A 24,816-nucleotide genomic window follows, 5' to 3' on the forward strand; every position below is an offset into this window, starting at 1 on the left:
CTTCTCTGGCAAAATAACTATGTGTTATAAGCAAAAAAGGCAAGGGTTCTCATTTGCAGAATGTAGAAGCCAAACATAAAGAGACAACAGCTGTTCAGTTACGTGGCATGGTGAGGAAGGAGATCTTGTTGTTGTTGTTTTAGTTAATTATTGGATTGAATAATTGAACTGTTGAGTTCACCCTCTCATCCTTTGTGGCTCAAAATCTGTGGTTTCATAACCAGACATTTAAAGTGTTCAAATCTAATCCTGAAGGGTGCAAACAGGGTTTGTCCTAGCAAGTCCAAGTACTCAGATTCAGACCATCCATGGAGCGCTGTGTCAAGGCAAGGGAACGGACACTGGCAGCCACTTGCATAGGGTTGACTCTGGGCTCTATGGGTTGCATATCCTGAGGTAACCTGTTCAAACTCCTCACCTCACAAGAAAACTACTTCAAAAAACTTTTAGAGATTAATTAATATCCTATTTTAATATCCTCAAGTTCTGAGCACACAGTAAGTGCTTAATAAATAAGACATCCTGTCAATAGCATATAAGGGCAAAGAAGGAGGCCCCTGGATCCTGCATTAACTTCTCATTGGTCATCTGTTTTTACAGTAATCTCTATTGGTTAGGGTAGTACACATTGAAGAATTAGAGTTGCTTGTTGTGTGTTCTTATAGACCAGATTTTGACTGCTGGTCTCTGGGTGTGTGTTGAACATCAAATAGTTTTGCCTTATCTATGAGGCTGAGTTTACAAAGGACCGACTGAACTGACAGTCATCCAAGAATTCAAGTCTTGAATGGTATGTGCATATCACAAGATTGGTATACATACACCATAATTCTTCCGGAAGTGCTTTGACAGTGCAGACGCTTCCTGGTTCTGTGAAGAGTGCTCTGGGAAGCAACTTCTAGTGCCTCTTGGTGCCTCATTTTCCAGATGCTTCAGAGAAATGATCATATTCTCCTGACTTAAAAGTAGTGGGGATCGAGTATCCTGTGCCATAAATACTAGTATTACATTAATGAAAGGCCTAATGTATAGTGACAGTTCTTAACTCTGTGTGATTAGCTTTCTGTTGATATGTGTGTGTGTGTTTGTATGTGCCAATATATACCTTATACACACACACACTCCACACATAGTGCTAAATAGTTTTATGTCATCTTGCCACAAGCTAAAGTCATCTAAGAGGAGGGAAACTCAATTAAGAAAATACCTCCTTCCATAAGATCTAGCTGTGGGACCTTTTCTTAATTAGTGATTAATGAGAAAGGACCCAGCACATTGTGTATGGGGCCATCCCTGGGCTGGTGGTCCTGGGTTCTATAAGAAAGCAGGTTGAGCAAAGCAGGAAGCAGCACCCCTCCATGATCTCTGAATCATGCTTCCAAGTCCCTGCTGTGCTTTAATTCCTGTCCTGACTTCCTTTGATGAAGAACTGTGATGTGGAAGTATAAGCCAAATAAACCCCCTTTCTTCCCTAACTAACTAACTATACACATATATATATACATACACACACACACACATATATACATACACACACACACACATACACACACACTGTTTTTTTAGCACACCCTTATTATTTTAGTTGCTGTAGGTCAGGAGTCCAGGATCCTCAGCCCACGGCCTCACCGATCTGCAGTCCATAGGGCGAATACATTTTCTCATTTGGAATGCCATCTTACAAACTCTCAGACAATTGGAGGTTTATGTCTCCCTGTGACTATAGGACTAAGGTCTTAATAACCTTACACACTGTCTTGTTGATTCAGGTCTTTTATCTCATAGAGACTCTTCAGGTCGATCGCAACCTGGATGCTTGCCTTTCTCTGGTTCCACAGGAGCATAGCTCTGACCCTCACCCCTCCTTTAGTCTTCTAATTGAGTGCCACGTAACAGTCACAAGAGGGACTGTTTGACCATCGTTTCCCATAGAACGTCTAATTAAGCAGACATCTATCTCATCCCACTCACCACTTCTCATCTTCCAAAAGTGGGAATTATATAGAGGGATTTATATAGAGGAGCTACATAGAGCACGCACAGGGATGGGGAGGGTGAATACTGAGGGTTTATATAGAGGAGCTTCATAGAGCACACACAGGGATGGGGGTGCAGATACTGAGGATTTATATAGAGGAGCTACATAGAGCACACACAGGGATGGGGGTGCAGATACTGAGGGTTTATATAGAGGAACTACATAGAACATGCACAGGGATGGGGAGGTCAGATGAATCTTTGAGGTGTGTGATAAAATGTGAAGACAGTCATGGCTCAGATAATCAGGGATGAATGCCCTCTGTGATGTAGGGATCGGAGAAAGTGTGATGTTTTCAGGGATATTACACACTGCTTAGTGAGGAAGATAAAAGGTGCATCCCAGTCTGCAGAGTGACAGGACAGGGTCTCCTCCATGCATGGTGCAGTCTGCAGAGTGACAGGACAGGGTCTCCTCCATGCACGGTGCAGCCTGCAGAGTGACAGGACAGGGTCTCCTCCATGCCCTAAGGGAGAGCCGTCGCTGATGTGAGCCCTCTCAAACCCTGGAGGGCACAGAGATGTCTGATTTCAGTATATTCATGCATTTGATGAAGTATCATCAGACTATAGAATGAAAAAATTAAGTAGTATTATAATTACTTGAACAAGTGAAACTCTCCTAATGTAAAAGGAAAAATTATGCTTCCCTTGGTAGATTAGAGGGGCCTATAGCCTCTGTGTTGGCCATTCCTGTAAGCAGAAACTAGACGGTGACACCAATGCCTTGGCTAGCAACTGATTGCCTGTGGCGCATAAATATTGTAGCCAACATCTTTCACATTTTGTCAGCTCTCTCCATGATCTTGGATGATTCTTGCATACTTCTATGCTAATGCATTATACATATGCACTGTTCGCCAGCATCTTGCCAAGTTTCTCTACCCCCCTTCTTACTAAAGAGACTCCCTACCAACATTGTTCAATAGAAATAGAATGCAAGCAACATCTTTTTACAAAGATTTTACTATTTTTACCTTTACGTGCTTTGCCTGCATATGTCCATGCACCATGAGTGTGTATTCCGCGCAGAGGTCAGAAGAGTATGTCACATCCCCTTGAACTTTAGGGATAGATGGTAGTGAACCATCATGTGGCTGCTGGCAACTGAACGTAGATTCTCTGGAAGAGCAGCCAGTGAGCTTAACAACTGAGCCTTGTCTACACCCCGCCCCTCCCAACACACACATGATCTTTAACTTTTCCAGTGGCAACATTTATTTAAGAACAGGTGGAAAGGAGGTGGGAGGTCCTTGGACTTCCCACAGGGCAGAGAACCCGGTCTGCTCTTCAGGCTGATGAGAGAGGGGGAGTTTATTGGGGGAGGGGAGGGATATGGGAGGCAGTGGCGGGGAAGAGACAGAAATCTTTAATAAATAAATAAATTAAAAGAAAATAATAAAACACACTTTGAACACTAAAAAAAAAAAAGAACAGGTGGAAATAGCTTTAATGGTAGATTTTGTTTAACTCACTATCTCCAAAGCACTCTCATTTCGAACTGCAATCAGTAAGAATGATGAGCAACACATTCTCATTTCTCTACTGTCTTGAACCATTGTGAACAATGCATTCTCCCTAGCTGTGCTGCGTTTATGTGGCTAACAGCTGCCCATTCCCAGCACAGTTCCCGTAGTCCCGACTCTGGTTAAGAACATTTAGAGAATCCAGTTCCAACCACCCATATGGAGACTCGTGACTGTCTGTAACTCCAGTTCAGGGAATCCGAGGCCCTCTTCTGACATCCATGGGTATCAGGCATGCACATAGTGCACAAATATACATGCAGGCAATAAATCATACTCATAAGATGAAAAATAAAAAATTTAAAAGACCTTAAAATAGCTACAACCTAGCAAGTACCTGTGAATTTACTTACTATGAAATATCCACAAGTCTTAGGCTCTTTTAGAATGATCAGCGTGAGGAACAAAAACACCTCCTTTGCCTAGCAAAGAAGAAAAATGGAAACACTTGTGCTGGCTTTCTTTTACTGTGGCAGGCATAAGAGTGACCAAATTATAAAGAGGGGAGGTTCATTCACAATGTTGGAGAGTTCAGTCTGAGGTTGGCTTATCCTTTCTATTTATTTATTTTTTGGTGGCTGGATATGGTGGCTCATACCTTTAATCCCAGCACTCAAGAGGCAGTGGCAGAAAGAGCTACATGAACTAGAGGCCAGGCTAGTCTACATAGTCAGGTCAGGTTCAGGCCAGCCAGAACTATAAAATGAGACCCTATCTTAAAAAATTATTTATTTTATTTATGTCTGTACTCATGTATCTCTGTGACTATATGATTGAACGTGTGTGTGTGTGTGTGTGTGTGTGTGTGTGTGTGTGTGTGTGTGTGAAAGGGGTACCAGTGAAGGCTAGGGTTCTTATTGCTGTGAAGAGTCATCATGACCACAGCAACTCTTAGAAAGAAAACATTTAATTGGAATGGTTTACTTAAAATTTCAAAGGTTCAGCCCATTGTCATCATGATAGGGAGCATGCCAGCATGGAGACAGATGCGGTGCTGGCTACATCGTGACTTTCAGGCAACAGGAAGTTGGCTGAGACACTGGACAGTATCCTGAGCATAAGAAACCTCAACACCCACAGTGACATACATCCTCCAACAAAGTCACATCTCCTCATAGTGCCACTCCCTATGAGATTATGGGGGAGCAATTACATTCAAACTACCACATCCAATATAGGCTCCAGGATGCAAACCTTGCACCTGTAGTGATTTAGGTGGGATGGCCCCCCATGGGCTTTTATGTCTAGACTTGATCTCAATTGGTGAAACTGTTTGGGAAGGATTAGGAAGTGTGGCCTTGGAGGAGGAGGTGTGTCACTCAGGGTAGGCTTTAAGGTTTCAAAAGCCCTCCAAGCTATCTCTCTCTGCTTCCTGATATAAGCTTTCAGCTGCTGTCCAGCACCATACCAGCAAGCTTGCTGCCCTTCTTACCACCATGATAGGCACGGGCTCCAACCCTCTGGAACCATGAACCCCGAAGTAAACATTGCCTTGGCCACGGTGTGCTATCATAGCAATAGAAAGGTAGCTGATATAGTCTTCATGACTGAGTAACAAGCACTCTTGCCTGTTGAATCATCTCTTCAGCCCCAGGGCTTTTGTTGTTGGGTCTGTGGTGAAGCAGCTTGGTAGGAGGGATGTGCTGAAGCAAAGCTGTTCACCTCCTTGTAGCCAGACAGAAAAAAAAAAGGCAAGTGCTGGATGCCAACACCCCCTTCAAGGGCATGCCCCCATAGCTGGAAACTTCTCCGTTGTCCCACCTCTTGAAGTTTCAGCCACCACCCTGGTAGCACCAAGCTGGGGACTTGGTCTTTGTGTGGACACCTCAGAACCAAATCTTAGCAGCAAAGAAGGAGAATGTGGGCCTTGACATTTCCTTTAAAATGCAGATTAAAATCCATTGTTCTCTGCAGAATGTTCTGGTTCCCTTCTTCCCCATCTTGGATTAAGCATAGTTCTTCACCTTAATGGCCTATCAAAATCCCCAAGAAGATCTTGAAAACACCCCTCAGCTGGAGCATGTAGCAGGCCTGTTAACAGTCTTTGAAGTTGGCACAAGCACAGACCTAATGAGATCCTGGGTCAGCTGTGCAAGTCAGCACTACGTTTTGACCAGTGCTTGGAACCATCTCATCCCATATTACTCTGAGTCACTTGTTTCAGATTACAGGGACTCGTAATGTGTTGCCCAATCCCTTGACTTATCCGCTAGAAAACAAGGTTAAAAATCCCACAATACTTTCAGGCACAGTGAGACCAGGGCCCTAGTGAATAGAAACACGTACTGGCTAGCCCAGTCAACAGCTGGTGAACTATAGCCAGCACACCTCCCACAGAGACACAGCTGGGAACCCAGAGTGTAGCACTCAGGAGGCAGCAGGGCAGGGCAGTAAGTCCTTCTGGAATGACCAAACTGATAAGCAAGCTGATAAGTCTAAACAAATAAGGGTAATTCAGATGTCAATCATCGAACATTAGGGTGCCTAAGAATCGCCCTGGAGCTTGCTAGAAAGAGAAGGACAGAGTTGGCAGTTTGGCCGTCAAGGTGACTCTGTTGTGAGTGCTTTGGAAGACTTACAGCCCTGCCATACTGCCTCATGGTTTCTAAGTCTTTGCATTAACCACTGCTCACTGTGAGAACAAGCATCCTTGGCTGAGGCTGAGAGCCTTAATCCACGGATATAAACATAATATTTAGAAGGCAACTTGATAATATGTCCGCTTAGCAAAACAACAGTAGTAGGTTCTCTCCTAGACTTGTGTGTTTGCAGAAGCTGGGAAGCTAGAGGAGGGCAGGGCTTGGCGTGGGGGACAGTAGTACACCGGCAACGTGAAGGTGGATGAGAGGAACACAAATGGCAGAAAGGTGAGAGAGGGTGTGGGGTAGGTCAGCCAGAACTAACACATGAAAAAAAAATACAGAAACCTAATACTTTGTAGGCTAATTAAGATGTGTAATTTAAGAAAAACCAGGGCTCAGTGGATTTAGTTTGAATCCCCAAAGCTCATAAAAGCCAGATGCATCTGTGTGTATCTGTAAACACAGCGCTCCTACAGTGGAGTGGGAGGCAGAGACAGAATTCCCAGGAGCTCACAGGCCAGCCAGCCTTGTATATGCTACAGAGAACAACAATGGGACTCTGTTTCATACAAGGAAGGGGAGGACCAAGCCCTGAGGTCGTCTTCTGACTTCCGCATCTGTGCAGTGGTGCACACACATACACACACACATATACACATGTAGTAATACGAGCGGCGGGGCTGCGTCCCCAGCACCCCGGCCGCCCCCGGCTGCCTGCTAGATTATGCCCCAAAATAACAACACACAAATTGTATTCATTTAAACACTGCTTGGCCCTTTAGCTCTAGCCCTTACTGGCTAATTCTCGCACCTGGACTAGCCCATTTCTTATAATCTGTTGTAGCCCATGAGGTGGCTTACCAGGGAGCTTCTAGCCTACGTCCTTCCTGGGTCGGAGCTTCATCGTGTGTGCCTGCCCCAGGAGAGAGGAGCATGGCGTCTCTCTGAGGTGTCTGCCCCCGAGAGGAGAGCTGTCAAGTCTGAGCTCACTTCCTCTTCCTCACAGCATTCTGTTCTGTTTACTCCTCCCACCTATGTATTAACCTATGAGGGCCAGCCAAGCAGTTTCTTTATTTTTTTAACCAATGACCTTCCTCCATCATACACACATGATTTGAACAGAAGTACCCTGCATGGGTGGATAATGCCATTTCTGTAGCTATATGTTGTGAAAGGAATATCCTACAGATAGACATGACAAATCTTTCTGAGTTGTTGACCAGGGGAGACCCCAGAAGCCCCCAAAGCAATGCAGACTATTACCATTGCTGTTAGTTATGCCCCAGACCTGGACAACAAGACCCTATTGCTGAAGATGCCATACACTTTGGTTATAGAACACAGAAAAATTAAGTTGAAACTGAGCTGAAAGCTTCCTCCCTGCTGGAAGGGACCATGGAATGTACAGGCTGCTGGGGTAGAAGAGTCATCAGTTGTCTTATCCAGCTGTCAACACTGCAAGGCACAATACTGACCTGCCAAGCAAAATGTGCCCACTGGTGCAATAGTGGTATTGTAGTTATGGGAGTAACCAACTGCTTTCTGATTAGATTTGAGGTCTGCTTAACAGGAAGGAATTCATGCCTTGTACTAGAAACCTGGTCAAAAGCCCATGGATGGGGAGGTCATAAGTATACCTGGGATGGGGGAGGGCTACTACTGCTTGTTTACTTACTATTTACTTTTTAGACCAAGTCCCACTGTGTAGCCTAGGCTGGCCTCTAATTCATCATCCTGCCTATTGGGATTTCTGGAGTTGCCACCTTACCAAAGTTTCTGGTGCCACTTAAAGCAGAAAGAATAGATGGTGCTCCCCTGCTTATTGGTTTCCCATCAAGAACAGAGGGCAGAGTGAGAGCAGTGGCTTCTAAGTCTTGGTGATGTGCGGCAGCGGCAGACTGGTGTGGTAAGGAATGCAAGTAACGTTTGAGCAGTTTGACCTTGAACAACTTAGGTATCTTCTCTGAATTTCAAAATTCTCATCAGTAAAATTGAGATAAAATTACCTGTCTCACAGGGTTGTTCTGAGAGATTGTTTTTAAAAATCTGCCTGGCACATAGGTACTTAGTAAATGTACCATCTTGAGGATAAGTAGAAAAAAAAAGACAGCTAAAGAAACTGAGAACTTGACATATGGAACACATACTGAAGTTGGGATCTGATTTTAATTAATGAGTAGAATATTGGAATTTTGAACTTGTGGGTTGCTTGGCAATCCACACTAACTCAATAGCACTGGTACCAGGCTAGTTGTTATCTTAATCATAGCAGGAACGAAATGTTCTTAAGAAGCTGAAGATTGGGCACAGCCAAGGATTCCCTGTGAATTTGGGGTTGGTCCAGATGTTTGGGGTGGGGAGAGATTCCCCAACTCATCAGTATGTTTGTGCTGAAGTGTCTCTGAGGTTGGGCTCTACCCTGTGTCTGTGCCCGTAGGGCAAACAGAAGGTATTTCAACATTCCACATTAGGACTGGAATATCCCAGCATATTCAACCAACACGCACTGAATGCCAGGGGTCAGGCACACAGTAACATCTGTATCTGGCTTGGATTCTAGGGGTCAAGCACACAGTAACATCTGTCTCTGGCCCTGCTGCCAGGGGTCAGGCACACAGTAACATCTGTCTCTGGCCTGGATTCCAGGGGTCAGGCACACAGTAACATCTGTCTCTGGCCCTGCTGCCAGGGGTCAGGCACACAGTAACATCTGTCTCTGGCCCTGCTGCCCTTTAGAATTTCAGATCCTAGGGGAAGAATCAGTCAACATTAAATAACACAGCAAATGGTTTCGTGACTGACTGTGTCTCCAGAAGCAGACTTATGGATTGAGCAGTATAAGCAGATATAGCAGGTCTCAAACATCCATTGAGAGGTGCTTTAGTTTCCTGGCAGACCTGTTCCCTACACTCTAACACACTGGAGCATCCATGCTACAGAATGTGACTAACTTCCCTTTCACCTGCAGCCAGGGACTTCACCAGGCTGTGCCCAGCTCCCCAGGGACTTCACGAGCCTCTGCCCAACTCCCCAGAGATTTCACCAGGCTGTTCCCAGCTCCCCAGGTACTTCACCAAGCTGTGCCCAGCTCACCAAAGATTTTGCCAGGCTGTGCCAAGCTCCCCAGGGACTTCACCAGGCTGTGCCCAGCTCCCCAGGGACTTCAGCAGGCTGTGTCCAGCTCCCCATGCCTACATGATGGTTTAGATTCTGTGTCCCTTAGGCAGTGAGATAATAAATGTGAATGCTCTAAGCAGCTATGTGCAGGTCTGGGCTAATCTTCATCAGTGTGCCACCAGAATTATCCTGCCTGCCACTGAGGATGCTCTTATCCTCTTATGCATCTTATTCCTTTACAATTCACAGAACTGGATAAACCTGGAAGTACTTGGTTAGTTTGCTAGACTTTGTCTCCACCATTTGTAGCTTAGTGAGCAAGACAAGTTCCTTGTACTTGGGCGTCTCCGCAGTTATTCACACACAACATGGCAAGGCCTGGGGGTCTGTGAGTCAGGCAGCTGGCAGATGAATCATGTTCGGCCATCAGAGCGATAGTGACACATGGCAGAGGCCCTTTCCTGCCCATCACCTGCTCCTGTCAGTTCTTCCTCTTCTAATAAAGTACATCTGTTGTGGTGACTGGATAAAAACACACCAGGGTGGGTGTGGAGTAATTCAATCAGGGCAAGTCAAAATGCTTCAGCAGTCCTGTGTCCAGGACGGAGAGAAGTCCTGGTAGGAACTCTAATGCGACAGAAGTAGGCCGGAAGCACAGCTCCTCCTAGAACCATGCTGGATCAACTTCTGGAACACAGAGACCCGGACATATCCTCCAAGGCAAGTATCTTAAGGGGGAGACTCCCCTGTGCTCCCTTCTGAATCACTATAAGTGTTTTACATGGCCTTTTTCTTACCAAGATCATCTTAACATTTTGCTGAGGATTATAAATTTTTAAGGAAGTTCAAACCACAGTTCAGAGACCTTCTAGCAATTCTTTTCATATTGGTTTTCGTGGCTGGGTTGAGAATCCCGGTTTTAAAAGTAGAACAGAAGGAGTGACATTTGCAGGCTGGTATTTGCAGTTCTCACTCATCCTTGCATTTTAAAAGCTGTTCCTTGTTGTGACAGCCCGAGTAGTAGAGAATTGCGTGTGTTGCTTTTCCAAGAGCAGAAGCTGAGCATGCTCAGAATGCCGGTCGGCTTGCCCATCGTGGGTCTCACAGATCGACTAGGTCTGTGAGATGCTTGAAATGCCTTTTGAAACAAGAGAAAATCCCAATGGCACTCTAAGGTGTGTATCTACTAAGCCCTTTGTCCGTTCTTGCCCACCTCCTTCCTCTTTCTCTCCTTCCTTCTTTCTGATTCGCCTGGCGGGGCTCTCATTACTTGAGAAAAGGTTCAGGTTGAGGCGCGCCAACAGCAGTGGAACCTTCAATTCAGCCTCTGGTTCCGTGAGTGTTGACCTGTGCCTTCCCACTCAGTAAGACATGTTCGGTTCTGTGTGTGGAGTTGATCTTTCCTCCAAGACACAGCTGTGATACGTGGGACTTTAACAGGTGTCCCAGAAGACAGTACATACAGCATCCACGTTCAAGGTTCTTGCGTGTTAGTGTTCTTTATGACTCAACCTAGAGGACCCTTCCCAATGGAGCCATCAGCAGTGAGGAAGTGGTGGGATGAAAGATCCCGGACGTCCATCAACATGCCCAGTTCTCTCCAGACCCAGGGCCCATGTTAGCATTTTTACAACGTGGCTGAAAGAGTGGAGAATACTTGAGTAGAGGTGCACAGTCAACAATATCATTGGCCATCTGGTAAATGTTTAAGTAATGGGAATTAATAAGTATTTATATGGATTTGATGTTAACCTGAACCACTGATCCAGAAAAATTATGCTGTCCTATACTATTATCTAGATCTTACTAAACAGTTCACAAACTATTATTCATTCTTACAGATCTGTCGTTTCCTATGTTTCCTGGTTTGTTTGGGGCCTTATTTTTATTTTTTGTTTTTATTTTTTTTTTTGTTTTTCAAGACAGGGTTTCTCTGTAGCTTTGGAGCCTGTCCTCAAACTCACAGAGATCCACATGCCTTTGCCTCCCGAATTCTGGGATTAAAGACTTGCATTATGTCACCACCGCCTGGCTATTTGGGGCCCTTATAAGGTCAGGTTTAAACCCTCTTCCAAGGAAGACCATGTGACTGGATCCAGCACAGGGACCCTGTGATGAAGTCCTGCTCTGCTGTGACCGTTGCGTACCCTGGATGTAACCCTGGCTCCTCTGAGACCCAATTTTTTCATCTATAAAGTGTAAATACTGTAGCATCCAGACAGTATCCCTCAAGAGAGGAGGAGCTTGGAAGGTCTACGGGTTCATCATAATTACATGGAGAGCTTGTTCAAAATACACATCCCTGGGAACTGCCCTCAGTGATCCTTATTCAGTATCTGAAATGCATTATATTTAATATGGGGGAAATCTGTGACGCTCCAATTCAGTCACTGTGTCATGTGATTCTGAGTTACTCTGGACCACTGCTATAGAGACGAGCTGACTATAAAGCATTTAGTCACCTAGCATCCTAGTTTGCTGCCTGTTGCTATGACTGAAACTTTACTTGGGGAGGAAAGGGTTCATTGCACCTCACAGTTAGTGTCCATCATCGAGGGAACTCAGGGCTGGAGCTCAAGGCAGGAACTGAGAGCCAAGAGCTGAAGGAGACCATGGAGGAGTGTGGTACTGACTTGTTCCCCACGGCTTACTGAGTTAGCTTTCTCATATAACTCCCGACCACCTGCCCAGGGCTGGCACCATCCATAGTGGCCCCGGGGCCCTTCCACATCAATCACTAACCAAGAAAATGCCCCACAAATTTGCCTTCCATCATCTGATGGAGGCAATTACTCAATTAAGGTCCGTTCTCAGGGGCAGGTCACATCTTGCTTCTTTGGTGGTCTGGGCTGGACTGTGGGGAATGGGCTTCCTCCTTCCTAAAATTCTCTTGTTCTCATCACCCCACCTCTACTTCCTATCTGGTTGACCTGCCTATACTTCCTGCCTGGCCAATCAGCGTCTATTTAAAACATGATTGACAGAATACAGACAATTCTCCTGCACCAGACTCTAGTTTGCAAAAACTAAACCTGCACACCCTGATGAAGAAGTAACTAGCTGGGGCTGGAGAGATGGCTCAATGATTAAGAGTACTGTCTGCCCTTCCAGCGGATATGGGTTCAATTCCCAGCACCACATAGCTGCTCACAACTGTCTGCAACTCCAGTTACATGGGATCCAACATCCTCATGCAGATATAGATACAGGCAAAACACCAATGCACATAAAAGAAAAATACATTAACAAAAAAAGAAATAGCTAGCCAATTGTAGTAAATATGCTTTTATTAGAAATTTAATTAATATCTGTGCCTAAAACATCCTGATTTCCTAACAATAGGAAGTCAATTTGCATAAGTAATGCTGTTGATTCATTAAGTAAAGCACCATTCATTCTATTTGCTCAATTAGATCATCTTCTGTCCTTTTCTCTTACACAGGAAATAGCGAAATCTTTGAGGACTTGGTCTAAATCAGGAGCCCAGATGAGCTTAAGGAAACTGGTACTGAATCCGTAGATTTTAGGCTCTGTGCCCACTAAACCCCTCGTCATGCCAGCTTCAGCATGCCTTGCTCTGTGAGGAGTAAGCAGCATTCAGTGATGGAAAAGCAAAGGACTCCGCTGCTGGCTTCAGTGTCATCTAAAGTGAACTGACAAGGGAAGCAGAGAGTACAGCCATGGAAAAAAATTCAAGTTTGTGGAAGAGCCTGGTGGCTGAGCACCCAGTCTGCATGGCCTGGAAGCAAGAGGCCGAAGGCGCCATTTACCACCTCGCCAGTATCTTGTTTGTAGTAGGTTTTATGGGCGGCAGTGGGTTCTTCGGGCTCCTTTACGTCTTCAGTCTGCTGGGGCTGGGTTTCCTGTGTTCCGCGGTCTGGGCATGGGTAGACGTCTGCGCTGCTGACATATTTTCCTGGAATTTTGTGCTGTTTGTGATCTGCTTCATGCAGTTTGTTCACATTGCATATCAAGTTCACAGCATAACGTTTGCCCGAGAATTCCAGGTGCTGTACAGCTCGCTTTTCAAGCCCCTCGGGATCCCTTTGCCCGTCTTTAGAACGATTGCTCTCAGCTCTGAGGTGGTTTCTCTGGAAAAGGAACACTGTTACGCCATGCAAGGGAAGACGTCCATTGATAGACTCTCCATGCTTGTCTCCGGAAGGTTTGTACCCTCCATGCTCCGTCCTTCCCTATAGCAGTTGTCTGTGTTTCTTTGTTCTGTATTTTTCCATCTTGAGGCAGGATAGTCCTGGGTGGCATTCAGCACCCTGAGACTTGGAGAAATCTTTGAGACATGAATTATAGGTGTGGGTATTTAGAGGACATTGTTCTTTTTTATTTAATTATAAAACATACAGATATTTATTTAATTTTAAATACATAAATTTTAAACTCTCTTTCCCCAAGTAAGTGTGAGTTGTTGTAATTTAGAAGCTAGGAACTCTTACAAGTGTTACATAGACCATGAGTAATTAATACAATAATTCTAATTTATTGCTGGGGACCAGGTTTTTTTTTTCAAGGTCCGTGTCACCTGTTAAAATAAGGTAACTTGGTACTTCCTGCAAACAACTGCCCAGGGTAAGCAAGTTCGTCTGTGAGAAGAAGTTGTATTTAATCTTGATTTGGTTCTTGGTTATCCAAAAATATCTTTAAGTCTGATTATTACTCATTTAATTTTTAAATAGAATGCATTTTTAGCTGGTAGAAAAATGAAATAAAAAGGGATAAGAATTATAAAGAACCCAGTTATTTCCTCCTAGCTTTACTATTCAAAGAATAGAGGACATTGTTTACATGGGTCAGGAGATAATCTAGTCTTTCATCTTAGAAATAAAGCTCACAAGTCATGAAACCGGTGCATGAGTTTAGTTCTGTGGATGCAGGAGCTGCATTGTAGCTAGTCACCGAATGTCAAGAAGGACAAAGCAGCTTGAACGGATAGACCCTTCACTGGGACACAAGCACTTTGTGTAGACTCTTCTGGCATTCTTCTACATAACTGGGAACTTTCGATTTTATATTATCAAATTTATTTAGTAGTTTCTAACATCCACCCCCTTCTGTGAAGTGGAAGTGATGGCTTCAAGAGTATGAATGTATAAATGCTAACCTTGGAAAAGTCTGAGGGGGCAAACAATAATATGTTTTTCATGTAAACGAAAAGATTAAACCTTGACTCACAAAGGTGTTGTACCAGATCTCCACTATGCTCTTAAACCCCCTTCCACATAATCAGAAAATCTGACTGAGTACATGCAAGTCTTGTGCCAAAGCACAATATCCAGGGGGACGGAACACATCCACTTGTGCCCTGCTGATTTTTTTGCTGAATTTCTCCTACGACTATTCCAGATGCTAAGCGAGGAGCATCAGTGCCTAGATCTTCTAGGGTACCAAGGTAGTATCTCCATTCCATATTTGGTTCTTCCAAATTCATCATGGAAAAGTCACCAGAGGCTGGAAGGACATTCCCCCACACTACACGGCCAAGTGTGTATACATTTTCTTCTCCCCTTACAAGAGATATTCTTGTGTCTTGCTAGGATCAGAGTGACGGTTGATGGCGAATTTCTGCACCACATCTTCCCTTTTCAGTTCCTGGATTCTCCGGAGTGGGATTCACTAAGACCCACAGAGGAAGGCATTTTTCAGGTGAGGGCTGAAGAGGCTCCATGGCAAACATCCCAGTCTTCTGAACAGATGAATCTTAGTTTTAAAGCAAGCATGCATACACATAGAACAACACATAACACAGCCTTGATTTATATTTACCTTTGGGATACAGTTTGCTTCATGTGGCCTTCCCAATTCTGAGTCCTACTGACTGATGTCGCAGTCACAAAGAAAATGGGGATAGCTGTGGCAGGAAGAAGTCTGATGGCTACTGTCTAGATGTCCTGTGTTGAACCTCACATCTGGGGATTAACATGTGATAACTAAGATCTGACTTTCAACACTGTCGGTGGGTATGATAGTTTAGAATATGCCAAGAGAAGAAATTGTACTTACTACAAAATAAGTGACTTTTAAAAATTTAAAAAATGCTTATGGGCTTCAGTTACTTCTAAACTTGCTGTCACTTCCAGCTGCCATGTATTGGTAGGCTTAGATAATCATTTAAGTTGGTTCCATTTATGATGCTATATGTTCATGCAAATTCAAATTCATGTAAATATGCAAAAGTAGTATTAGTATTCCATATTGTACTAGAGAAAGGGTGTTAGTGTTAAAAGTCCGCAATCTTCATAGGTGTCTTTCTCTGATATTAGCCAGCTCTATGCTTTCATTTTCATATCAAATAGCTCTGAAAAATGCAAGACACAATCAAGAGGAGCACTGTGCAAGCATTGTGATTAGATAAGAAGTAAATCATGGAGTTTTTTTAAAATTTTAATAATTTTTAATAATTTTTTGTAATATTTTTTAACCTAAGAGGATAGTAAGTAATTCAAATAAAATTTGGGGCAGAAGAACTTGTTTGAAGGAGCTAGAGAGACAGTTCAGTGGTTAAGAGCACTGGATGCTTTTGCAGAGACATCGGTTCAGTTCCCAGCACCCACATAGCAGCTTATACCATCTGTAACTCCAGTTTCAGGGGTTCTGACGCCCTGTACTGGCCCCTTTGGGCACTGCACACATGTGGTATACATACATACATGGAGCCCAAACACTCATACACATAAAAGTAAGTCTTTAATAACTGTGTTTGAATCTCTCACTTTCTGGTTTATGTGTCTTCATGACTTTAGGTAACCCTCACGGCAGACACTGATTGTCGGTATGTGTCTTGGAGGAGAAAGAAACTATACCTGCTCTTCGCTCAGCACCGCTACATCTCCCGCCTGTTTTCTGTGTTGATTGGCAGCGACATTGCAGATAAACTCTATGCCTTGAACGACAGGGTATACACTGGAAGAAAACATCACTATGATATCCGGTTACCCAACTACTATCAAATGTCAAGTCCAGACTTTTCCAGATCACCCCTAAGGGAACAGTTTCACAATTCCAGACAACACTGTAACAAATGACATCAAAACCTGAAGCTGTGTGATTACTATGAAAAAGACTTCATCATTCCCCAGCCCAGTTAGCACACTGATATTTTTATAACTTAAAATCAAAGTCTAGGTGTCATTGACAGCTGTTTGATTCAATGTCACTTCTGCACTGCAAATAAAATTTACAAATTTTCTTGTGTTCCTTGTTGTTATAATGAAATAGGAAGATGAATAGTGATGGGCAGTTTGCCCTTTTTTTCCACATCAGAACTGAGAAAATGCAATTTCACGTTCTCCAATATTTTCTCAAGCATGCTGTCTTGTACTATTGGCCCAGGAGAAGCACTTAGCAAATGTTCTCGGCATGAGAGCAGGTTGCCACTGTCCACAGACCCACTTCGAGAATCTGCTTTTTTTGCAAGAATCTCTGTAAGTTCCACTGTCGGTGTGGGAAGCAGTTACTTCTTTTCCATGTGAAGTTCTTTGACGTGACTAAAAAGCAGAAAAAATGTAAGAAACGACAACGCGCCGATTTGAAGACTGCTTTCTTGCTCCGAACAAGTCCTGAGCTTATGCTTCATGGTCACCATTACAGGAGACGACTCACAGAAAGCAAAACTGCATGGCAGCACCTGAGTGGAAAGAACAGCCACAAACAGTAAGAATGCACATCCAGGTCCCTGCGCTCAGCTGCAGAGGCAGCTGTTTGACCAGCGGTAGGGGTGGGGGCTGGGGAATTCCACAGCGAAATCCCAGCCATGGAAGAAGAGATCCTTAGGTGCAGACCTGATCCCTGTCTTTAGAAAGCAGACTTTCTGAAGCTCATATGCAGTGGCCCTCCATAGAAAGAGCCCTTACAGATTTGACAAATGGACCTTCTGCCCTGTTTGTGGCTCTGGGTTATAAGCTGGCTCTGATGATAGCTTTATCTAGTGATAGCGGAGATTCATCCCTCACAGAGCTTACATCCTGGGGGCAGGAGAGAAGATAAACCAGAAAGGCTTCTGAATACAGAGTGATGGGGCCGAGGGGAAAGAGAAAGCAAAGCAGGCAGGTGGGGGAGGGTGGCAGTGTGATTAGGGTGATGGGGAAGGTCTCCGCCACAAGAGGCCATGCTTACCAAAGACCTGGAGGAGAGAACCTTCTATGCAGATGCTGGGGAAGGGCCCTCTGAGCAGGGGGGGAGCACATGCAGGGTCCTGGGCAGAGCACAGGGGACAGTTCAAGGACAGTGGGAAAGCAAGCGTGGCTGGAGCAGAGTGAGCATAGAGACAAAGGTAACTAACTGTAGGAAGCTTGGGTGAGGCCAGTCATACATAGGAACTTGGACGTGTGTTCAGCAGCCACTGTGGGATTTGAAATAGAATAGTGATGTATTCTTCCCTGTGATCACTTGGCCTGCTGAGGACAGGGGTGCGGAGGAGGGAGGAGGAGGGTGTTGTAGTGGAGGGGGGAAGATTGGGAGTAAGAGTCAGATGCCCCTGAACCCTGAACGTGAGTCAGAACTCAACGGTCTGGCTTAGAGATACAGCTCTGGTATATTTAGCAGTCAATGGTCTCTGAACTCATGAGGAAATGCCAAGTGAGAATTGATCAGGACAAAAGTGGCCCCAGGACCTTACTGGGGAGGATTTCCTTAATAATCAGGGGTAGGGAGGAGTCAGTGCAGGACATGGAGGAGCAGCCATTGAGGTAGCAAGGACGCAAGGGAGTCTGAAGTTCCAGAAACTGCATGAAGACACTGGTCACAGACTCGTTTCTAGAGTCTGCTTTTTTTGTGACAATCGCTGACAAACGCAAGTCCCACTGTTGGTGCGGGAAGCGGCAGTTGCTTCTTTTACATGTGAAGTTCTCTGACGTAGCGTAAAAAGTGGCGTAAGTGGGAGAAATGACATGTCCATTTGAAGACTAGTGTCTTGCTACAAACAAGTCCTGAGCTTCTGCTTTACAATGACCATTACAAGAGGCGACTCCCAGAAAGCAAAATCACATCCCTGCACGCCTTACCTGGTGTTAAAGTTATCCGTCGGTATTGACATCTGAAAGACACAAGGACCCAAATCTCCCTCAGAGTGACTGCGAGGAAAGAACCATGAAGGGTCGTAATGCGTCTGAGAGGTTGAATCTTGAGAGGTCTGGAATAAAGCATTGACCGGAGCCGGGAGGAAGTACACTGGTGAGCTTCACCAGGAACCCTTTGGTAGCGTGGTCACGAAGAAGAGCTGGGTGAAAACAGACCAAAGAGGAATGGGGGGCAAGGCATGGACGAGCAGAGCTGGGTTTGCTTTCTGAGTCCTGATTTGAAGAGCGATTGAAAGAGATGCTCAGTCCCCTGAACGAGCAGTGGGATTCAAAAGGAAATAGCGACTGCTGGTAAAGATATGGAAAAGGCACCCACATATGCAAACGGCATGATTTCCAAGTAGGGGTGCGCTGCCTGAGTGCTGCCCTCGAGTCAGAGTCCTTAAACAGGACCACGGCCATCACACGGATGGGAGGCAGAGTTGACGGAGCACAGCTGCGGGAAAGAGGGGTAGAGGGTATAAGCATGACATGGCGCTTTCTCAGACACCTCCATGGTAAAGCCCGGAAGGGGCTGAGGAGAAGCGCGCACGGTGCATCTACTGTCGATGGGACAGCACAGCAAGGTCTGTGTCACCAGTGTGAGTGAGCTATGAATAAGGCAAGTACAGCGTGAACTTGGAACAGCATGGGACGTTACCACATGTGGCCACAGCAGTTCTTAAGCAAAGAGACACCGTCAGACACCGCGGCAGCCGTCTTCTGGGGTGGTCACACCTTCACCCTGGCTCTGGGAGAAAGTCGGGTCTCTGTGTCTTTAAGACTTGGTTGCAGTTAAGCAACAAATTATTTCCTACCTTACATTAATCCCAGGTAGTAGTGTAATCCCTTAGGTCACACCAGGCAATAATTTAGCAGGACTTAATTATCAGCTAGCTTAATACCTAGGAAAGTCACCAAGAACAAAGTCACACTGTGATGGGAGCAGATCACACAGCAGGAAGCAACGTATAGGTGAGCTTTCAGAAAAACAGTTTAGGATAGGACACAAAAGGGTGGTTAGAGGGAGAGAGGGACATTGCGGGGACCCTCACCGTCTCCACTGTCACAAAGGTTGGTACTGTACTAACATGGGTGCTGTCATCTAGCACGTTCTTTCATTTCCAGGTCGTCTAACCTGATAAAAAGCAAAAACAAAAGACCCTACGGTGAGCCCCTTGTAATTACACTATGTGTCTAATGGGAAGTGTCTAGAAAACTCTATTTTACTATCTCAAAATATTCTGATCAGCCCAGATGGAAAGCAGAAATGGCTATCCCTGAAACTAGAGAATACCCCTGAACTGTCATCCCGTGGTGCGCAGAGAATTTAATTTCTATTAAAACTGTGTTGATTTTCACCTCGGCCTAATCGTCCCCAGTTTCTCCTTGCTGTGTGTGCAGCAGGGTGAGAGGCCCCGTATGCTCCCGTGCTAGAAACGCTTTGCGGTTCTGAACAGAAGACTGCCTAGTCACAGATAAGTGGAGCCCTTCTTCAGAAAGCAATACGAATTTCAAATCAACAGAGCATTAAACAAGTTCAGGGGCTTACAAGCTAGAGACCCTTTGTAATCTCCCATGTCACAAGCTCAGAAAGCCGGTGCTTGTCAAGGGTTGACCCTGACTTTAAAGAATTGGTGTGACTGCCTTAAGATTTTTCTGCCCTTAGTTTTGTGGCCAAGAGGGACTCTTAAGAGCAGTGAGAGGGAAAAGGAGAGATGGTGACACAAAATGAGCCCCCAAACACCCACACTGCACTCACAGTGAAATTCCTGAGGCTACAGATTCACCTCACAGGCCTTTACTTCACTCCCGTTCCCTGAAACAGATTAGACCATGTGCCCTGGACTCCATAGCCTTGGGAGCTTGCTCCCAAGATTACTCTACTGTGAAGAACAGCAAATGGGTCTCTGAGCACTTGTGCACTGGAGAAATATTCTCACGTCTCCAATGAAGCTTCCTGAGCTTCCAGGGAGCGGTACCTGGCACATGACAGCAGTTCTGCCAACTGTCTATCTCACAACACAGGGAAATTCATGTGCTGTCCTCAGGACGAGTGCAAGGTGTACTAGGCTTACATAGCACACACTCAGAAGGGCAGAACCTATTGGACCAAGTACTCAAAACCATCCCCCATCTGTCCCTTCTTCCTTTTTCATCTCTGTTGAACCTTTTCTTGACAGATATGGTGGCTCATGACTGTACTCCCAGCACTTGAGAGGCTGAGGAAAGAGAAGCACAAGCTTCTGGTCAGCTACATAGGGGATTTCAAGCCAGCCTGGCTATGGAGAGAGAGCTTCCTACCGAACAACAACAACAACAACACACACACACACACACACACACACACACACACCTATGGGGTAGGGAGAAGGCAGGGCAACACTACTTGAGGATATAGTTAAATGTTTGCCTAGCAAAATCCTAAATTCAATCTCTAGTCAACAAAACAAAACAAAACAAAACAACATAAAACCCTCCTGGCTTAGCTAAGAAAAGCCCTAAGACAAACAAAACACTACAAAAGATGAGGGACATGAGAAGTTTGGCTTGACCAAGGAAATAAACCTTCATGTGGCACTAGACAATGTTTTCTAATGGGCTCCATGTTCCCGCAGATTGTGAATTGTTTAAAATATTAAACTTCAGCTGGGAATAATGGTGCATGCCTTTGTTCCCAGCATTTAGGAAGCAGAGACAGAGGCAGGCAGATCTCCATGAGTTTGAGGCCAGCCTGATTTACGTAGCAAGTTCCAGACCAGCCAGGGCTATACAGCGAGACCCTGTTTAAAAAATAACAACAAAAATTTCTCTAGAAATTAAGTCCAAAATTAACACTATTTTTATAAAAGGTAGTTTTAGTATATTTTGAGTACAATTGATTTTATTTTTCATCCTACTAAAATGCAATATATGTGTAAGCACAAATAAATATAGATGTAATGTGATAGACTAAAAGCATACTGTTATGAAAAAAACGCAGCAGTCATACTTTTTCATCCTACCCTACCACCACCATTTTAATGACAGACTGTATATCTGATCCGAGCATAATCTGAAGTTTTATTATCATGCTAACATTGATCAACTTAAAAAAACCTACTATCTATATTGAAGACTGACAGAGAAGGTCAACAAAACTACATGTAATTCCATTTGCTTGCTCCTTGGAAGAATCCCATTTTATGTGTAGAGGTCAGAGAGTCTGGCTCACAGTAAATGGTAGCAATTGAGCCCAATTCTTCCAATCCTTGCATTCTCCATAATCCTGTTTCCTTGACTTTGAGAACATTAAAATGTCTCCAATCTGAATTGAAGAAGAAATCAACGCCGAAATGCTAATTACACATCTTCCGAATTTATCAGTGATTGCTTAGGAGCGTTAGCCAAGCAGGCGCCTTTCTCTTGGATCAGCTGCGGCAGCTAGCTCCAAGTCAAATCAGTCTGTAAGGAGAATCCTGAGGAACGCTGCGGGTTGGCCATCCGTTGGTAGAATAAAAGATCACAGCCACGTTCTGTAAATTCGGGGTGGTCCGCTTTCACGGCAGATATTTCCACAAGTCATGTGAGGTATGTTTTCCCGGAAGCCTCCCTCATCTCACCCATCTTCCTTGCGTGCCGCCCATCACTCCCTGTAAGGAAAAATTCATTCAGCGTTTGGTGTGGTTCTCAGTCCTTACTCTTCCCTGAAATAACACTTCATGCTCAATACAGCTTTGTGAGCTGGAGCTTTTGCAAATAGAAGCTGGCGAGGGCTCCAAGGCATGGCGGGTATTTTTGGTGTGGCACAAGGGATTTCCAAGAAACAAGGTATTATAGAGATGGACGCTGGCTCCCTGGAGGCAAAAGCCCAGCCAGTGCACGATTTCACATCTATTCTGAGAGGGGACCCTTCCTTAATGTCCTCCCTGAGACTCGAGGGAGCAGTACATGGCACATGGCAACAGCTTTGCCAACTACCTATCTCACAGAAGAAAAGCAATTGTAACTGCTCTTGCATCAAATCCTCCCCCAATTGATTTCAACGATGCAGTACCACAGGCAATTTCAGCATTAAGTAAAAACAGAGGGCCCATGAAAATGCCATTTACCCCCCTTGCTGAAACTGTTGGTAGTTTGAACAATACTTATTCCGGATATAGAGACCTGAAGAAGCAGTTCTTGCATTCCAAGATGTCTCTGGTTGAAAACCTGAATACTGGTTTCCTTAGAGATGTTTTGTGTTGGAAATACTGAAAAATAAGTGTAGGCCTATTAAAATTTTTGAAGAGTATTTGAGCAACTCCAGAACGTGAGCAGTTCAACACTTCCCTTGGGGTGGGGCTGAGAGAGGCCGACAAGACAAACGGAAAAGATACAGGATTTGAGTGGAAGGCCCCTACCGACTGTTAGCTGGTGGTTTCTGGCCATTGTGTACAGTGGCCTTTGATTTGCCACTAAGGAACTCAGCATACTGGCACGCTCCCCGCCTAATGGCATCCCTATTAATGTTTTCAAACAGAAACAGGCAATGGAGAATTATGCAAATTTTTCTATTTTAAATGATAATTAAACAGTGTAATTGCTTGCCGTATTTTTTCCTAAAATGAGTAATTTGGGGGGAGCTCCTCTGCTTTCACATTAAACTAGGTTCTATGCTATTTTATTTATAACTAAAATTTTATGGCAAAAACTTGTCCCTAATTTAGTGTCTGGTACAGAGCAAATATGCCCCCTAAATTCTTATTTTAAGAAGTGAACTGAGAAGACACTAATACAGCATGCACCATCGGCAAGCGCCTGTCTCCTAACCTGCCACTGACCTCTTCCACAGCTCACACCCTTTCCCCAGCGAGGGCAGAAAACATTTTACCCTGCTACTTAAAAGAAGTTCCCAGCTGGGTGTAATGGCGCACATCTTTGATTCCAGCACTTAGGAGGCAGAGGCAGAATCTCTGAGTTTGAAGGCTGCCTGGTTTACAGAACGAGTTCCAGGACAGCCAGAGCTTCACAGAGAAGCCCTGTATTGGAAAACCAAAAAAAGAAAAGAAAAGAAAAGAAAAGAAAAGAAAAGAAAAGAAAAGAAAAGAAAGAAGGAAGGAAGGAAGGAAGTTAGTTAGTTTACATTTTCTTCAACAACTGTTTGTAATGAATCCATTTTCATTTCTCCCTTGATCAAGGTGTTCAGGATTGTTTATCGGTCCCTAGTTCCTCTTGGATCTGGTTTCTGGTCCTCTTAACTTGAGCTTCAGAGTATGGCCGTATGGCCCTGCCCTTGGCTCTGACCTGCAGAGATCTGCATTCTTCCTTCACTGCAGACTGACCTTAGGCATTTCCTACCACATGATCACTCGAGGTGTACGAATAAATGAGTGGGTTCTGGAGGAACCTTCACCGCTTCATCTCTCCTTCCTCCTTGTACGCCTTTATCGTATTGTTCCTGCTCTGCCACTAATCACCTCGATGGGAGAATGGAGGAGAGGCGTGGAGAATAGGTGGGTGGGCAGAGGAGTGGGATGCCATGGTCAATGGGCAGATACTATAATTCGAATAAAATGATCCAGCGTGGAAGGATGTTAAGTACCAATAGTTTATTTATTCCTTGTATTAGAAAATATTGTGACCGTATTATAAACAAGTTGAATGGAAGAACCTAAAATGGCAATTCCACTATCATAAGCCATTGGTATTGACATGTTGGGTTTTTTCCCTATCTTTCTCATTCATAATAAAACACAATTTTTAAAAACTACGTGCTATTTCTTCAATGGAAAAATATGTATTATTTCTTCTATTGCAAGTACACTCAGTTTTTCGGTCACCTGACATTGTTCCAGTTGTATATGAATCACATGCTAGTTATACTAGGTATGAAGGTTAAATTAGACAAACCCTGGCCTCCAGTACTTTACATGTTAGAAGAAGAAACAAGACTGGAACCTAACTTTGTAAAAAGTAGCAAGCGACTGAGGCCAAGAGAGACAGACAAACTGTTCTGGGGCAACAAAACACCCCCAACGCCACTTTATAAAAGTTAGAGAACATTTTAGGATGTAGGTATAGGCGAAGACTTTCTCAAAAGGACTCCAGATATTTAAGAAATAATTCCAAGAACTGACCAATGAGACTTCGTGGATTAAAATGCTTCTGCTCAGTAGAGTGGAGAGACAGGGTATGGAATTGGGGATGGAGGCGTCTTTGCCATCTATGCACATCTGATGGGATTTATATCTGGAATCATAAAGAACTTCAAAAATTAAACACCAGAAAATATTAATAATAGGAAAATGACCAGTCCTGAAAGGAAAATACAACCAATCAATAAGCATTTGGAAATGTTCACTACCCTTAGCCACAAGGGAGAGGCACATGAAGTCAATGATTTCATCTCACCCCGGTCTAATGGTAATAATCAAGAAGACAATGACAACAGAGACACACTGCTGGTGACAGTGTAAATTGTGCACCCAGTGGAAGTTCTACCCTATGACCCAGATATTCCACTCC

General features: G+C 44.4%; 1 protein-coding gene across 1 annotated transcript in view; it reads left to right on the top strand.

Moving 5' to 3' along the window:
- The window catches only part of Popdc3 (popeye domain containing 3), a 30,105-nt gene extending 13,626 nt beyond the window's left edge, over positions 1-16,479 (top strand). Inside the window, exons 2-4 of the mRNA XM_005368623.3 lie at positions 12,705-13,427; positions 14,812-14,920; positions 16,018-16,479. Of these exons, the coding sequence (XP_005368680.1) occupies positions 12,943-13,427; positions 14,812-14,920; positions 16,018-16,299 (876 nt within the window). The 5' untranslated portion in view covers positions 12,705-12,942 and the 3' untranslated portion in view covers positions 16,300-16,479. The remainder of the gene's footprint in view (positions 1-12,704; positions 13,428-14,811; positions 14,921-16,017) is intronic.
- Positions 16,480-24,816: the final 8,337 nt, after the last annotated feature.

The sequence above is a fragment of the Microtus ochrogaster genome, unplaced genomic scaffold, assembly GCF_000317375.1.
Source record: "Microtus ochrogaster isolate Prairie Vole_2 unplaced genomic scaffold, MicOch1.0 UNK37, whole genome shotgun sequence".
NCBI lineage: Eukaryota > Metazoa > Chordata > Mammalia > Rodentia > Cricetidae > Microtus > Microtus ochrogaster.